General features: G+C 47.7%; 1 protein-coding gene across 1 annotated transcript in view; it reads right to left on the bottom strand.

Annotated features, from left to right (window-relative positions):
* colgalt1b (collagen beta(1-O)galactosyltransferase 1b) overlaps window positions 1-18,404 on the bottom strand; it is a 34,076-nt gene that overhangs the window by 15,288 nt on the left and 384 nt on the right. The window contains exons 2-6 of the mRNA XM_077604563.1: window positions 10,782-10,892; window positions 10,574-10,691; window positions 9,903-10,037; window positions 7,596-7,800; window positions 7,397-7,516 (exon numbers count right to left, since the gene is read on the bottom strand). Coding sequence (XP_077460689.1) covers window positions 7,397-7,516; window positions 7,596-7,800; window positions 9,903-10,037; window positions 10,574-10,691; window positions 10,782-10,892 — 689 coding nt within the window. The remainder of the gene's footprint in view (window positions 1-7,396; window positions 7,517-7,595; window positions 7,801-9,902; window positions 10,038-10,573; window positions 10,692-10,781; window positions 10,893-18,404) is intronic.

The raw sequence follows: 18,404 nt of genomic DNA, 5'->3' as shown, positions 1-18,404 counted from the left end.
CATCACTCTATCATGGACTGTAGTAGCAGTTGCTAGCGGTAGCTAGCGGTCGTTATGCTGCTGCCTTTCTGTTCGCCTCTGTCCGTATGCGCGCCGCATGCGGCCACGCTTGTTTGCACGTTTTGGTTGATGCATTAAAGGACTCGTTATCACGCTAATGCCTCGTCCTCTCCTGCCTCCTGCATTTGGGTCGACCTACTTCCACGATCGCGTCACACGACGCGGCGCGATCATAACAGAATGATCCGGCCATAATGGACCCAGCGGGAGGCTACCCACGCTCGAGCCGACGCGCTCGTCGACGCCAGCCTCCCTCGGCCCCTTTGGAACGCCAAGTTTTTGTCCGCTGGGACACGGACTTTTCTGAAGGTGAGGACGACGGGGGGCTAATAGACTTAGAGGCTGGATATTGGGGCTCCGATCTTTCTGAAGAGGAGGACGGCCAGCGGCTAGGTGAGCTGGATGCTGGAGATTCGGTCTGGGACGGCTATTTTCTTAGCCGATACGGAATCCGATACGCTCCAACTAAAGACGCTGAACGTTATGCCCCACTGGAGAAGGATCGCTTTTTCCCCTCCGACTACTCAGACCCGGATTACTCCGCCCAGCATCTGCCAGGTCCGCGGGCCATCTACACAGGACCACCGCGTGGCGGCCGGCGGGGGGGCTCCGGTAGGAGTTTCGAACACCGCCCGTCTTGTTTTTTTGGGGAGGCGCAGCAGCGAAGTATTTCACCTGGTTGGCTGGCCAGCTACGATGGGCCACCACGTGGTGATCGGCATGCTGTGACGCCCTCCCGGAGGCGGCGGCGAGCGCCACGTCGCAGGGAGAAGCAAAGGCAGGGCCTGGACGCTCGAGCCCCGGATCAGGCTTCTCGGCCGACCTCGCCGCTCCCAGCTCCTCTGCCGACCACGCCGCCCCCAGCTCCGCGGCCGACCACGCCGCCCCCAGCTCCGCGGCCGACCACGCCGCCCCCAGCTCCGCGGCCGACCACGCCGCCCCCAGCTCCGCGGACGACCACGCCGCCCCCAGCTCCGCGGACGACCACGCCGCCCCCAGCTCCGCGGACGACCACGCCGCCCCCAGCTCCGCGGACGACCACGCCGCCCCCAGCTCCGCGGACGACCACGCCGCCCCCAGCTCCGCGGACGACCACGCCGCTCCCAGCTCCGCGGACGACCACGCCGCTCCCAGCTCCGCGGACGACCACGCCGCTCCCAGCTCCGCGGACGACCACGCCGCTCCCAGCTCCGCGGACGACCACGCCGCTCCCAGCTCCGCGGCCGACCACGCCGCTCCCAGCTCCGCGGCCGACCACGCCGCTCCCAGCTCCGCGGCCGACCACGCCGCTCCCAGCTCCGCGGCCGACCACGCCGCTCCCAGCTCCGCGGCCGACCACGCCGCTCCCAGCTCCGCGGCCGACCACGCCGCTCCCAGCTCCGCGGCCGACCACGCCGCTCCCAGCTCCGCGGCCGACCACGCCGCTCCCAGCTCCGCGGCCGACCACGCCGCTCCCAGCTCCGCGGCCGACCACGCCGCTCCCAGCTCCACAGATTCCCGTGCCCAAGCCACGCACAATACTCCCATTGCCACCGGGGCCGCCTGTCGCACCCGTGCCGAAGCCACGAACCAGGCTTCCGGTACCGGCGGGTCTGCCGAGCTCCGTTCTGCCGAGCTCCGTTTTGCCGAGCTCCGTTTGGCCAAGTCCCAGACTGGTAGATTACATCCTTGCCGGTTTCGGCCGGCCCGGTTTCCGCCTCACCCCGGCTGATTTCCTCGAGCCCAGCTCTCTCCCGCCCAGCTCTCTCCCGCCCAGCTCTCTCCCGCCCAGCTCTCTCCCGCCCAGCTCTCTCCCGCCCAGCTCTCTCCCGCCCAGCTCTCTCCCGCCCAGCTCTCTCCCGCCCAGCTCTCTCCCGCCCAGCTCTCTCCCGCCCAGCTCTCTCCCGCCCAGCTCTCTCCCGCCCAGCTCTCTCCCGCCCAGCTCTCTCCCGCCCAGCTCTCTCCCGCCCCGCTCTCTCCCGCCCCGCTCTCTCCCGCCCCGCTCTCTCCCGCCCCGCTCTCTCCCGCCCCGCTCTCTCCCGCCCAGCTCTTGCCCGCCCGGAAGTGGCGGCGACGCGCCGGGGCCCCTGGACGAGGGGTTCGGCGAAGGCAAGAGCGACTCTCCGGCGCCCCTGGACGAGGGGGCCGGCGAGGGAGAGAGGGACTCTCCGGCGCCCCTGGACGAGGGGGCCGGCGAGGGAGAGAGGGACTCTCCGGCGCCCCTGGACGAGGGGGCCGGCGAGGGAGAGAGGGACTCTCCGGCGCCCCTGGACGAGGGGGCCGGCGAGGGAGAGAGGGACTCTCCGGCGCCCCTGGACGAGGGGGCCGGCGAGGGAGAGAGGGACTCTCCGGCGCCCCTGGACGAGGGGGCCGGCGAGGGAGAGAGGGACTCTCCGGCGCCCCTGGACGAGGGGGCCGGCGAGGGAGAGAGGGACTCTCCGGCGCCCCTGGACGAGGGGGCCGGCGAGGGAGAGAGGGACTCTCCGGCGCCCCTGGACGAGGGGGCCGGCGAGGGAGAGAGGGACTCTCCGGCGCCCCTGGACGAGGGGGCCGGCGAGGGAGAGAGGGACTCTCCGGCGCCCCTGGACGAGGGGGCCGGCGAGGGAGAGAGGGACTCTCCGGCGCCCCTGGACGAGGGGGCCGGCGAGGGAGAGAGGGACTCTCCGGCGCCCCTGGACGAGGGGGCCGGCGAGGGAGAGAGGGACTCTCCGGCGCCCCTGGACGAGGGGGCCGGCGAGGGAGAGAGGGACTCTCCGGCGCCCCTGCCCGAGGGGGCCGGCGAGGGAGAGAGGGACTCTCCGGCGCCCCTGCCCGAGGGGGCCGGCGAGGGAGAGAGGGACTCTCCGGCGCCCCTGCCCGAGGGGCCCGGCGACGGCGAGAGGGACTCTCCGGCGCCCCTGCCCGAGGGGCCCGGCGACGGCGAGAGGGACTCTCCGGCGCCCCTGCCCGAGGGGCCCGGCGACGGCGAGAGGGACTCTCCGGCGCCCCTGCCCGAGGGGCCCGGCGACGGCGAGAGGGACTCTCCGGCGCCCCTGCCCGAGGGGCCCGGCGACGGCGAGAGGGACTCTCCGGCGCCCCTGCCCGAGGGGCCCGGCGACGGCGAGAGGGACTCTCCGGCGCCCCTGCCCGAGGGGCCCGGCGACGGCGAGAGGGACCCTCCTGCCCTCCCGACCGAGGGGGCAGGCGACCCCCCGAACAGCCAGGGTAAGGTACCCGACGACCATGCTAAAGTTCCGTTGTCTGTTAAAGGGAGGGGGCTTGGCCAGCACCCAAGGCACCAGCAGGGAGGCCTGCAGGACCGGCTACTCCCACTCCTCTCCAAGCGCCAAGGTCTGCTGGAGAGGCCTCTCCTACGTCTCGTCACCGGCCGGCACGGACGCCCGCCGGACCGACCATGCCCACGCCTCGTCATCGGCCGGCGCGGACGCCCGCCGGACCGACCATGCCCACGCCCCGTCATCGGCCGGCGCGGACGCCCGCCGGACCGACCATGCCCACGCCTCGTCATCGGCCGGCGCGGACGCCCGCCGGACCGACCATGCCCACGCCTCGTCATCGGCCGGCGCGGACGCCCGCCGGACCGACCACGCCCACGCCTCGTCATCGGCCGGCGCGGACGCCCGCCGGACCGACCACGCCTCGTCATCGGCCGGCGCGGACCCCCGCCGGACCGACCACGTCTTCGCCTCGGCTCTGGCCGGTGCGGACGCCCGCCGAACCGGTCACTCTCCCATTGCTTCACGGGCTGGCGCGGACGCCCCCCGGACCTAGTGTACGGTTCCCGCCCGCCCTCCCTGGCTGCTTTTCCGTTTTTTTTTTTCTCATGGACATTTGGCTTTGGGGCGTCTGGAATCCGTCCCCTAGGGGGGAGGTACTGTCAGGAGTGCCCTTTTGGCCCTCCTGGGTTGCCGTCGACACGTACCGGCTGTAGCCAATCCAATGATTACTTTCGGTTCCTGTATTTAAGTAAGCGACGCGTCATCACACGTCGCCGGATCATCACTCTATCATGGACTGTAGTAGCAGTTGCTAGCGGTAGCTAGCGGTCGTTATGCTGCTGCCTTTCTGTTCGCCTCTGTCCGTATGCGCGCCGCATGCGGCCACGCTTGTTTGCACGTTTTGGTTGATGCATTAAAGGACTCGTTATCACGCTAATGCCTCGTCCTCTCCTGCCTCCTGCATTTGGGTCGACCTACTTCCACGATCGCGTCACACGACGCGGCGCGATCATAACAATTTCCTTGGTTGTGTGACATACTAGAGTGTTTGATTTATTAGTGTGACATGCTAGAGTGTTTGATTTATTAACGATTGCATGTAAAGAAGCTATGACGAGTTTGGATTGAATGTGTGTATCGGTGTTCGATTGTTGATCCTTGGATCCACATGGCAAGTGTGGGGCATGTTAAAGTAGATCGGTATTCGATTATTGATGTCTTAGCAAGTAGCTTGAGGCACGGGAGGTGTGCTGAATCATTACAGTAAAAGTTGGATTGAACTAACAACAACATCTCGCTGTTCTGATTATTTCCCCCTGTGTCTCAAGGTATGCTGTTTGTTGTAAAGGCTGTTTGAGTTTGGGGTTTGTAATATACACTGTTTAGCGTGTGAGAAAAGAGATAATGGTTATTAATGTTTATTTACTTTTGAATTACGGGCGTGAATGTGAGAGTCTCGGGGCACGCACATGGAATAGCATTTAGCACGCTACCTTCGGCCACCATTATCGTTGACAGTGTCTATAACGGTCATAGAAAGGATGTTATATTGTTGATATTGCATTGTTTGCCCTGTTGAATAATAGTAGGACTACTAGAAGTTGTAATAGGAAAAGATATAACAAGTTATGACCGTGTGTTGAACGAGTGTGTGTGTGCATTGTGTTTTGGGTTCTAAAGTGTTGAATATATATATATTTATATATATAGGTGTAATTGTACATTATGTTTTGGGTTCTAACGTGTTGATAATGTATATATATGGGTGTAATTGTATGTTATGGGTTTTTGTGTTAATTCATTACAGTAAAAGTTGGATTGAACTAACAACAACATCTCGCTGTTCTGATTATTTCCCCCTGTGTCTCAAGATCGAATGCAGGGTGTAACAGTTGCAGTAGCAAGACAGTAGCAAGCACATACACAGAAGACATTGTAGACCTAGGTAAAAAAAAAACTGGAGCCGCACACAGGAAGTCCACAAGGTGGGGACCTTCTACAGACTGAGGCTGAGGTTAAATATGCAGAATCACTCTTTCAAGCTGATCTGCACAGTCCCTCAGTAGTCTGGAGGTGATCATCTACCTTGCCTAGATCCTCCTAAGCTGTCCTATCACCTGATCAGCAGCAGCGGAGAGGGCAGTGGGGGGCTTCAAAGCAAACAAGCACACAACTCTCCCTCATTGCAGCCCAGCAAGCAGCTCCTCCATCTGACACATTACGTCAATTACTCAGTTTTGCTCCTGTTGCCTTTTTTTTTTAAATACGCTAGCATGCATGCTAACGTGTGTCATGCCAGCACAACCATAGCAGTGGGTCCTTTGAAACGAAGCGGCCTATATATTGACCAAAACTGAAAATACACCCGCAACTGAGACTGCGCTCTTAAGGGTGGTGCATTTTATAAGTGTGAAAATACGGTAAATGCATTTCCTTATCCGTTATTTTATTATGAAAATATTGTAGGGGATACAATGATTCTCACTTTAGAACATCGCTACCCTCTACTGGGCTCTCATTTCATCACTCTCATTCTATCTCATATAATGACAATAAAAGCATTCAATTCAATTCAATTGGCTGTCTCACAACAAACACTATGTTTCAAGATTCTCTCTTACATACCTGTCCACGTAGGCTACATGCATTTTATAGGTGTGAAAATACGGTACAGTAATTCCTCGAATTTCATGGATAATGTAGACCAGATATGGTCGCGATAATCGAAAAACCGTGAAGTAGGATCGCCCCTATTTTTACTACCATACATGTTCTTGCGCCTATCAAAAATACACAAGTACAATTATCAAGAAGTATCTTTGATCAAAAGAAACTGGTTATAGGGAGATTTAGTGCAAGTCCTCTTCACCAGATTCGAGAGGCATTGGTTCATCGATGGAATCTTCAGGGGGCGTCGTAGGGGCAGAAGGAGGAGCTTTTGCGAGAGGTTTTCGGCGCACAAGGACGATGGTGATGGAAGTTGTGACCGTTGTGTCTTTTTTTGTACAAATATGCTTTGTACAAGGAGATGGCACTGTCAAGATGATTGCCAAATTCAATAGCTCCGACCATGTTGTTTGTCATCAAATTCCTGGACCTGATGTTGCGAACTGCGTGCAATATTGCAGATCTCCTGCAGATTTCAACTAAGACCAGGTTCTTCATCATCATCTTTGTCATTGTCCGCTGCCTCTTCACTCCCTGATGGCATCATTTCAACAAGGTACTCTTCAGTTGGGGGGTTTGAGTGGCTCTCGAGCGGTGTGTTGACGTCCTCTCCTGTCATGCCAGCTTCACGGCCTTATCTACCGCGTAAATCCCTCATAATTCTGGTTAATTTTTTATTCCTAGTGGTTACCACTCGCTTGGTGTCCTTGGAAAGGGATTGAGTTTTATTTGAATTTGATTTATTTAAGGGACAATATTCGCTTCTTCTTTTATGATATAACACACGGTAGATTCATTTATGCCGTAATGGTGTCCTATATGGGCATACTTAGCCCGCCTTTAGCATATCTAGCAACGTCACTTTTTCTGTCACTATCATCATGTCTCGGTTTTTCTTGGGCTCATTGGATGCCTTAGATGCTACAGTACGCTTAGGAGGAGGCATTTTAAAGGGCAATTTAAAATCTAAACAAAGCTTGAATAGGCTCGGCATAGTCTTCCTCCATGAGGTTATGTGTGAAATTCATTCGGACAAAAAAGGAAAAGGCAAGACGTCGCCTTTCCCAGCCTTTTATATTATTAAGCGCATCATTATTCTTCTACGGTGACATTTCCCTTCTTCTTCAGCGCTGATTGCCACCCAATTTAGCGCCAAAGAAAAAGCGGTGCCCTGATTTCTGCCATTTTTCATTCTTCCGCTTGTGAGCTTCAGCATGAATTTTGACATTTTTATGAACATTTTTGATTTGGCTACTTAACATAAAAAACGTGATTAGCTGAAGCCGCAAATTTGTGAAGGATGACAGGATGTTACGTTTGGTAATTTTCCTAAAATCGAGGCCAGAGTTTCCAGTTAAAATAGATGTGTCGTCAATCAACATCATAAGAGCCAAATGGTTATTTTCGCAATACAAAATTTTGTGTTGCCTTTTGTCATGCGAATTCTTGTTTCAGAATGGCAATAAACTCACCCATGATCTCAAGATGAGTATGCAAAAAACTCTCTGCTTCATCCTGCAAAGTTGCATGGGAACGCATTGGCACAGGAAAATATCCAAAAGTTTCTTTGTTGCACACGAACATCTGAACATCTGACAACAACAGAAGATTACAGTCAATGCAGAATCTGCATGTCATACATTTACCCCCCAGGATATTTCTCCATCTCACCTGCCATGCGAGCAGAGTAAGCAAAGACAATGACGTCATCAAGGGCCCAGCTGTAGTCGGGGTGTGGTGGGTAAAAAGCCAGTTGACGAGAGGCTTCCTTCCGTAAGTCCACTAAATACGTCGAGTGGACCATTGGTACAGCAAAGCATCCAAGACGCTCCTGCTTCCTGATTGGTATGTACGCTGGCGTCCGCTTGTAGTAGCCCTGCCAAGATGGTTGAAATTGACCAGTCGTGCCCAAAAAATTGTTCCTCTTTCTAAAAGAGCACTTGATACTCACAGATTAAATATTTAAAATTATCTTGTTGAATTAAATGCTATGATGCATCTTTATCAATATCATATGGACCAAAGTACACCGTCAGAATTACAACAAATTCAGCTTTGTAGATGACCATAATTTCCTTTGAAGCAGCAGAGCATCTGCTTCGGAAATACACAGAAGAGTCCTTTGTTTGAAATTTCGACTCATGCCCAGTCTGTAAATTTTTCCTCTTTGACTTAGCTGCATATGGGCCTTAAAGAGGGATCTAAATGTTAAATCTTTTACAAACAAGATCACCTGGTGTTTTTGGAGGGGCTCCTGAAAATTTGAATAGCTGCCCTATTAAAATAAATAAATCCATTTGGGAGTGTTAGGGTTATTAGTCTTACATTATTATATATTTGCTCGCAATGAAGAACGTTTTGCTTTACTTAGCTTATTAACATTAGAAAAGTATTATAGTACATCTGCTTGCAACAATGTAAATACTTTGCTCCTTAGTTAGACCAAACAACAAGAAGGTCGAATCCTCGTGGACTCCTGGAATGTGGAGAAGATCTTTTGGCTCTACATGACCTTCATTTGTTTTGAGAGCTAAAACTTCTATTGTCATTGTATTGTATTGTTTTCCCACCCCTCCCTTGAGAGCTGAGACGTCCATTGTAACTAGGGTCCTTGAAGCTAATAAACAGGAAAATGATGCGTGTGACGCCAGAATGAACCTGGACAGAGACGAGAGAGGTTCGATTCTCTCTAGCAAGAATATCCCAGAGGATTGTCTTGTCTCTTTATTTGTGCGTGCATATGGGAATGCCTATTGGTGAACCTAACAGGGAGAAATATATAAATATTTTTTTGTCGATAGGAAGTCCCATTTGCTTCACCAAAATATTTAAGATAGGTATATCTTTGCATGCATATGAGAGGCACTAGAGGAAAGTTGTTAGTCAGCACAGAAAAATGGGCTGTACAGTAATACCTTGACATACGAGTGCCCTGACATACGAGCAATTTGAGATAGGAGTAAAATTTCGAAAAACTATTTACCTTGAGATACGAGACAAATTTTGATACACGAGCATACAGCCTACGCTTATGAGAACATCATCTCGTCGCAACTCCCTCGTGTAAGTGTCTCTACGAGCAGTGGGCGGAGCGTTGCATTTTTTCTGTGTTTTTTTACCCAGTTAATCAGTGCAGAATGGTGCTTGCTCGTCAATACGAGAGGAGTATACTACTTCCCGTTGGCAAATGGTTGTGCGTTATCCTATTGTGGGGAAATTTGTGTGTATCATATTCGAAATATTTTGAAGTGAAGACAAAAGCAAACAACCCTCGATAGGTTGCAGATGAAAGTCAGGGTGGAAGCGGGGGAAATAGAGCCAACCAGGGAAAAGAAAGGTATAAAAATTTAAAACGGAATTTGAATTAAGTTTAGTGTAAGGTTAGATTAAACTTATTTTTGAGTGTGTCGGTATCGTAATCCAAGTTCATTTAAATTTGTTTGTTATGTTACGAGCGCGTTGCCGTGCAAAAAGTCTCTCTCTCTCCCTCCTCCGTGAAATCCGTCTAATTTTAGTACTATTAAACATCATAACCACTAGTAATTTGTTTATCTGTTAATAGATGGTGAATTATAACAAATAAAAATGTTTTTCCATTCCAATATCCTGTTGGATACCAATATCCTGACCAAACGTCCGGTCGACCAAACGTCCGGGGAACAAACGTCCGGGGACCAAACGACCAAACGTCCGGGGACCAAACGTCTAGGGACCAAACGTCCGGGGACCAAACGTCCGGGGACCAAACGTCTTTCGACGAAACGTCCGAGTACCGAGTAAATCGACATCCGAGTACCAAGAAAAATCGACATAAGAGCTCAGTCCCGGAACACATTAAGCTCGTATCTCAAGGTACCACTGTACTTTAAAACAGCATTTAATTCTAGAGTTTCCAATTTCAGAAACCGAAGGCAATCTTTCGTATTTGAAGGACATAGAAAGTGGACGTGGATAGCTCCAAAATGACCGACACGTTACCTGTGAAGTCATGCCACACCAGAAATTTGAGTAAGCAGCTCTGGACTCCATCATTGGGGCAACAATGGTCTTGTTTTCGCTCATCAGTTTCCACAGCAAATCTGGGTTGGTGAGCAGATTGTCACAGTCCGCCACCTACAGACAAAAAAAATTGTGATATGGAAAGTGAACATACCTTTATCCAAAAATACTTTTCTGCTTGCGGATCTAATTTAAATTGTAAAAAAAACAACTGATTGGAAATGTGTCTGGTTGGGAACCGTGTCAAATATGCAAGAACCTCTACCAGGAAAAGGGTACATTTTGATACAGGTAACCATAGCAACATGAAGTAAGATTTGCCAACCGCAAAAATCTAGGTTATCACCACTATAAATGTCCTAGAACAAAGTGTGTGACTGAATGTAAGTCTAAACACACTGTGGCACTTTTTTTTACAAAGATATACTTTGCTTGAACATTTCAGTCGATTTTACAATTAACAGAAAAAAAGACATTCAGTAACACTGCATTAGTTTAAACCAACTCAGTGAGACTGCGCATTTTTCACAGATTTCATATCACTTCATTCAAATGTAATTGGTATTTATGTTTGGCAATCCATTTATTCATTATGAGGAGAACATAACAAAATCAGCTCTATAAGGATTTTTGATTGATCAACAACATACCAGGAGGTAGTCAGCCCAAATTTCACGAGCTGAGTCCAATGCCCCCTGACGAAGCTTCATTACATGTTCGTAACGAAGAGTATTCCAATGTTTGGGCCCCACTTCGTCCTCAAAGGCACTATGGCGGGATCAAATGACACTGCTGTTAGAAGCTCAAACACTCACAAACTCATTAACTCACTTTTCACGTACTATCACGCAAAATTACCTGGACCGATTGTCAGGTCTCCACTCCACATAGTGGTAGTCATTCTGCACCTTGATGAGCCACTCTCGAAGGATGGCAGTAGTGTTATCTACATTGTGATCTGTCGCCACCCTGTGGCAAGTAGAGAAAATATATTTTTCCTTGAGTAAGCATGTAAAACTAGAGACTTTATGCAGGGGTGTCAAACCGGTCCTCAAAGGGCCGCAGTGGGTGCAGGTTTTCATTCCAACTCAACAAGAGGATACATTATGCAAGTGTAATCAGTTAATTAAAGTCAGGTGCTACTTATTTTAGAAGACACCTGATTGGTTAAAATGTCGGCACTGGATCGGTTGGAACAAAGACCAGGACCCACTGCGGCCCTCGGCGGAATCGGTTTGATACCCCTGCTTTATAGGGATGGACTGATTAAATACATTGCAAGAGTAGACATGCTGATCACAAATGAAAATGTCTCTTTATACAATATATAGTTTTCATAAAGGTGATTCTACAACGACACAATTTGGCTCCACCGGTTCAATAACTTGGGTAATATAAACACCTTATTAATCTGAAGCACAAACCTCCAGAACTCTATATACTATTCTTTTTGGTCCTGCAGCTTTGTGATTTACAATCATTTCAGGATTGGACACCACCAACGGCAAGAAGGGACACATCATATAATTGCATGGTGTGTAAATCGCAATTTCATGTCGATAGAATACAATTTCGATACATTGGACAATGATACAATATTTGCCCAAGTTTCGAGTATGACGCGCAAAATTTTGCACCAAAAAACTGAAGCAAAGTTCGGGTGCGCATTATACATCAGGTATTCACTTTTATGACCAAATCCCGGTGAAAAACGTCCCTGCGCCGGTGAAAAAGTCCCCTCCGCAGCCGTTATAATGGGAGATATAAAAACCTGTCTTTGTCCGCCAGATGACGCCGGAGAGCCCGTTCTAGCAGGGCCCAAAAAAGGTAAATTAATATCCCCATTCTCAGGGGATATAATCTACCTTCTTTTACAAAAGCCAGCCCTCTCCAAATAGCTATCGGCAAGTTTATAGGGGAGCGTAAAATAAAAAAAGTTGCTCCAGAGAAACGTTAGCGGGGCAGCCGCTCACTTGGGGAGTGCTATCCTCGCTCAAGAAGAATGGAATCAATTGTTTCGTGAATCTGATGATGATGAATCAGACTTTGAAAATTTTTAAATATTATGATTATGAATTAGACTATAAGGATTTAAAATTGTAAATTCCATTTGAGAATTGTGTTCATACTGGTATTTTGTTGTGAATAAATGTTTTGTCATACCAGAAGTTTAAGATGTTGTGGGGGCCAAATTGCTTCTAATGTCAAAATATCTCAATTTTTCTTGTTGGTTCATATGACTGCAATAGTTGTCACTTTCAAAATAGAGATAAAAAGAAAAAAAATCAAAGCGGAATTTTGTTTTGTTTCACAATCACAAATGTACAACCATTTTCTTTGTGTTCCAAAGGGGTGTTCTATACGTAGAAACATTTTTAAAAAAAGACTTGAGATACACATTACGCAGATATCAAGGCTGATTTTTTAATGATCGACGCAAGACCTTTGACCAACCTTAAAAACTATTGGGATGTGCTGACATTGTAAACGTTATGAACAGATCAAGGCTACTTGCGTCTGGCCAGTCAGAGCACGTTTAACTATGGCAGTGGTTCTTGACTAGGTTTGATCGAACCCTAGGGGTTCAACCAGCCTGCCATGCATATTTTTGTAACGTGGGAGGAAGCCGGAGTACCCGGAGAAAAATCATGCAAGTCCAGGGAGAACATGCAAACTCCACACAGGAGGACCAACCTGGGATTGAACCAAGGACCCCAGGTTTGTGAGGCCGATGCGCTAACCACTCACCCAACGAGCAACCCATTGTAACTCCAGATCAAATAGAATTCTACTCTACAGTATTTTTTCCAGTAATAGTTATTTTTTTACTGGGACGTAGATTTGTTATTCAATGTGAGCTGAGGTAAAAAAGAAAAAAAAAGTATAGACCAAGAATGAGGAGGACTGTGTTATCAAAACAAATCTTTGCACATGACAGGCAGGGGCAAAAAGTGACACATGGAATGTGTAGGTGAGAGAAAATTCCCTATCGCATCATGTAACATTTGACGGATGGGGGCTTTGCCATCTGTGTGTTGTGTTCTCACATTCAAGTGCTGTCTCAGCGCTTACATGCAAACAATTCACAGGGAGACAATCTTCAAGTTCTCATGTGCGCCATAGTAACTCCATGCTCTCCCCAAAATCTATAATCCTTTGAACAGTGGGGGTAAGATTAAGAATTACTGTATAAACAGTTCAATGAGATACTATATAAGGGCTGCCAAAATAATTTTTAAAAATCCAGCGATTTAAAGTGTGTAAAATAGTAAATGTGCCGCAGTGTTGATGTGTGGGTAAGTAAATGTATTTCTACATGGTTCAAGATAATTGTTTTTTGACTCTGCATGTCAATACATAATCAATGTATTGGAGAGTCCGCATCACTGCAGAAGCTGCACCGATACGCTCGTGAAAAAAGACCCCAAGATACTTAAACTCCTCCACCTCTGGAAGGACCTCATCCCTGACCTGGAAAGGGTATTTCACCTTTTTCCGACTGAGGACCATGTTCTCAGATTTGGAGGTGCTGATTCTCATCACGACTGCTTCACACTCGGTTGCAAATCGTTCACGTGAGACTTGGAGATCACGGCTTAATGAGGGGATGCAATACTGAGGCCACAAAACCGGACCATCTCAGCACCATGGCTGCACCTAGATATTCCATCCATAAAAGTTATGAACAGAAACAGTGAGATAGGACATCCCTGGCAGGGTCCAGCCTCTACTGTAAACGGATCGGACTTACTGCTGGCTACGCGGACCAGACCTTGTATATCACGCACGATGTGGGGAAGGATCACAGTAAACCCTTTAAAAATGATCAAAGTGGCCAAATTTGATATGAAAGATGTGAGAAACACACAAAAAACAGGAGAAACTCATAAGAAAATGATTTATTAATGTATTAAAATGAATATTAAACATGCAAAAACATATAGGTGCATAAGTGTAAGGAGGAAGCTAACATTAGGCAGACAAAGCACACAAATCCATACACAAACACATCTAAACACTTCAAATTATGAATTCAAAACAGCATTAAGTAGAAGTTGCAATGTCAGTCACATGTGGATAACAGGGCCTGCTTCTTCATTTGACTCACACCAGTCATTTTAAATAAAGAACAAAGTTGCTTTAACCACACTCAAAAACTACTACCGTGGCAATTTCAAAATAAAATAACTGATACAGGAAATGTATTTACTTTTGTGGGATTTTATAACTTTGATCTTGTTTTCATATATTGGAACAGTAATTTGCATGTCAAAAGGTTTCGTAACCGAAAAATTTCGTATGTAGAGGTACCACCGTACCAGTTCTTTAGGCAGTGTGAAGTTCCTTCTTTGATTACTATATTGTGTAATTTTAAGACAGGTTCCCAAAAATGTAACCTGAAATAAAATAAAATAAATATTACTTTAAGGGAAAAAAATAACTCGAAACCTCAGTTGAAATAATTATGTAAAAGGAGAATAGCATGTCGAAATGAACTCCTTAATATTTGTGTTGCTGTATGAGTAGCAAGATAAACCAGTACTAAAGACCTGAGTTATTCTCTAATCTACAAGTGCATTTCACACATTCTTTCACCATAACAATTATTATGAGAGTTTATAGCAGGGATGGGAAAACGGGTCCCCAGGGGCCGCCTTGGGTGCAGGTTTTTGTTGCAACCGATCCAGCAAAGGCACTTTAACCAATGAGATTTCTGCAGAAAACAAGAAGCAGCTGACTGTAATCGACTGATTGCAATTGTAGAACACCAGGTTGGTGAAAAGGTGTCCTCTTTAGGGGTTGGAATGCTGCAGCCCTATGTGGAATAGTTTGTACACCCCTGGTTTATAGTATAAGGAAGCTTTCTTGGGTGAGTCACCTTCCGTTATCGGGTTGATAGCTACAAGTATCGACAGGTGCCCAAGAGTTGGCCCCACTCCTCATAAATGGAGTATGTGTAGACAGGGTCCAGTCCTTTAAATTCCTGGGGGTCCACGTCACAGATAAGCTCTCATGGTCTACAAACATCACGGCAGTGGTGAAGAAGGCTCAGAAACGACTCCATTTCCTCAGGGTACTTAGGAAGAACAACTTGGGCACCAATCTTCTGATAACCTTCTATAGAACCACTGTAGAGAGCATCCTGGCGTACGGCATCACAGTGTGGTACGCTGGAAGCACGGCGGCAGACAAAAAGGCCATGCAGAAACTGATTAACACTGCCCAGAGGATTGTCGGCTGCTCTCTGCCCTCACTGGAAGACATTGCCAGCCCTCGTTACCTCAGCAGAGCCAAGAACATCATAGGGGACCCTTACCACCCTGGTCACAATCTGTTCCAGCTGCTGCCCTCTGGCAGACGCTATAGGTCCCACAAAGCACGGACAAATAGGCTTAAGGACAGTTTCTTCCCCACATCCATCAGAAATCTAAACTCGCGCTAACATAACACACATTCCCTTCTGCGGTAATATGAACAGATGTTTGGGTGGTGATCTGCCTCCTACTAGCTGACTGAAGTAAGGTAAGTGGAAGACAGGGAGAGGTAAGCGAGAGGTAAGCGACCTGTATCCACAACAGCAGAATGCCAAATTACAAGTCCGTAACTTACACTTATTTAGGTCTTTTGCCGAGTAAACGTAGCTTATGGAGAAGCACCATCAATTTCGTCACACGCAGTTTCTGCGTGTGATGACAAGTAGGCTTTTTGTGTTGTGATAATGACGACAGGGCCTATGTCCGATTATTATTATTATATATTATTATTGTTCGACTTTTGTTTTGTTTTGAAAGTTTGTTTAACAGCGTTCACCAAAAAAGACCTGTGCTCAAGTTGTTACATAGGGATACAATTCTTTTATATTTGGCCAGAATCCAAAGAAACAGATGAATGCAAGAATGCAAGTATTGCACTATGGTCAGCTTTTAAAAAAGAAACTTCTCACATATATGTAAATTTAGTTTAAAAGCGCTCAATTACAGTATTGTAACTGCATTCCCTACCACAAAATGAGGGCAAAACCATAATCTAACCTGTCAAGTACAACAAAGGCATTTGAAAAGGAACATTTAATCTAAAAAATAAAATAAAATAGAGCCAGCTGGCATTGATCAAAAAGTCTATTTGTGTTTTAAATGAGAATTTGCATTCGCTCATTCCTTTTCTGAACCCAGAGCTGCCAACTTCTCCGGAATTTACCCGGACAAGTAACACAAACTCCGGGACTCCTGACAACCTCCCTAAACTCCAGAAATCCCCCAAAAAATGTCACGCATATTTTTTTTAAGCAACCATTTCGGAAAAGTATGAAATGTCCCATTTAAATGCCTCAAAATTCACACCATCGCCAAGGCTACCGCATCTGATTCAACTGCACGATAAACCGGATGAATTCGGTAACACGCGTGCATTGTGAATCATCCGAGTTACATGTTCTGACAAATGATCCGTGTTGTGCGACTTCAACATGGCAATCGAGTCGGAATCGATTGCATAGGTAGCCTCCCTCTATCGCTTTAACATTTTCGTTTTCGTTTTCATAAGGGAAGTAAGTAGTGTTACGGCTGACTAAACCACTAGTCTTTTGTTTTGATACAAATCCTATCATTTCCGGGGTGAATCTAAAGGAAGTAGAAGTACACATCACTGGTAAGTCTTATCAATATGCCTGCTTGGGATAAGCGCAAAATGGACGGCAATTTGGATGACACTTCTAATTGGAAACCCAGAGACACGCAGAAGTTTATTGGTTCATATTCGACGAAATATCCCATGTTGAAGCCGTCTCCAAAAGGACCGACATTTGCACAGTGCACAACATGCAACTTCAGCGTGACACAATTACTGACTGTAAAACGCACGTAGAAGGGCCCAAACACAAAGATCTTTATAACTTATTTCCGTCACGCTGTACTTATTCAATACCTTGTAAAAACACAGTATTTCAATTAATAAAAACCATGATCGTAATAGTTTGATTTAAATTGTCCTACGTGATTTTTTGTACATTTTATATCGATTTTGCGCGAGTCACATTCACTCCTGAAAAACTCCGGAAGTGGGACAGGGGGTCCTCCTGAACTGGGGTCGACGGAGGTTGGCAGCTCTGTGAAACGCTTTATCCTCACTAGGGTCATGGGGGTGCTGGAGCCTATCCCAGTTGACTTCGGGCCAGAGGCGAGGAACACCCTGTATCGCTGGCCACCCGATCACAGGGCAAGAGGAGACAGACAACCATTCAGATTGACACTCATACCTCGGGGCAATTTAGAGTGTCCAATCAGCCTACCATGCATGTTTTTGGAATGTGGGAGGAATCTGGAGTACCCAGAGAAACCCCACGCAGGCAGAACATGCAAAGTCTACACAGGTGGACCGACCTGGACTAGAACCCAGGATCCCAGAGCTGTGAGCCGACGTGCTAACCAAGTCGCCGGGCTGCCCTGGGAACTTGTAAGAGCAAAAAAAAAAACTGATAAAAGTCAGAGTACTAAGAGTACTAAGTGGAAAACTTCACATTTCACTTCATAAGTTTGACTTCCTCAAATCCAGATGCAGCAAAACACGAAGTTTAATACCATATTGGGGGTAAATTTAACAGTTAACGTACGTTTTTTTGTAATCGCTTAATAAGGGGAATTGCAATCATTAATAAGGGCAGCAATTGGCCGAGGTTGACAGGTATGTGAAATGAATCAAAAATGTTCAAAGCCATTTGACATTTCTCAAGTGAATTCATAGTTCACCAAATAATCAAATGGAGTTCAAGACCTAATGCAGTTGAATTTCAACACCTTTTAAGACACTTTATCAAGATTTGTACGTTATTATTCAGTTGTATTGCAATAGTTTGGGGGGTGGTCCTCGATAGTTGCATGTTAAGACTTTTTGAACACCCCCAAGGAATACACTACTTTTTTTCCAGTCTTTTTTTTGGAGGGGGTGTTATTTAAACACAAATCTCTGAAGCCTACTGCTCTTGGACTGTGGAAATGTTTGCCACCTCTGACTGGGAAACCAAGAAATAAATCTGCTGCAGCTTTTGTGCTAAGACTGGGGAGTGCAATAAAGTGAGGCGGTGTTTCCAGAAGAGTCCACAGATGTGGCAGGAAGGGAGGATAAGAGGGGGAGGGTCAGTGTGAGAAAGTGAGGGGGAATGCAAGAAGATCCCAAACCGAATGAAACTTTTCACTAGCACAACCACTCCTTTCCACAGCATCACTCCAAGACGATTCTTTGAGCCAATGTTCGCATAAATCTAAGCCAATATCCAAACACAATATTTGAGCAAAAACGTTGTGAGGATACATATGCATCAATATTCTAAGAATAAAGGAATATCTATTGCTAAAATAGTTGAATTCGGAGTAGGAACTCTCTTATTTTGATTCACTTATGAGAAGACTTTATTGTCATCATCTATCAAAATACATGTCTGCCATGGAAACTTTATGTTGATGACTTTGCAGCAGAAAATGTGAA

The sequence above is a fragment of the Stigmatopora argus genome, chromosome 7, assembly GCF_051989625.1.
Source record: "Stigmatopora argus isolate UIUO_Sarg chromosome 7, RoL_Sarg_1.0, whole genome shotgun sequence".
NCBI lineage: Eukaryota > Metazoa > Chordata > Actinopteri > Syngnathiformes > Syngnathidae > Stigmatopora > Stigmatopora argus.
The sequence above is the reverse complement of the archived record's forward strand: the minus strand, read 5'-3'. Positions and strand labels throughout refer to the sequence as shown.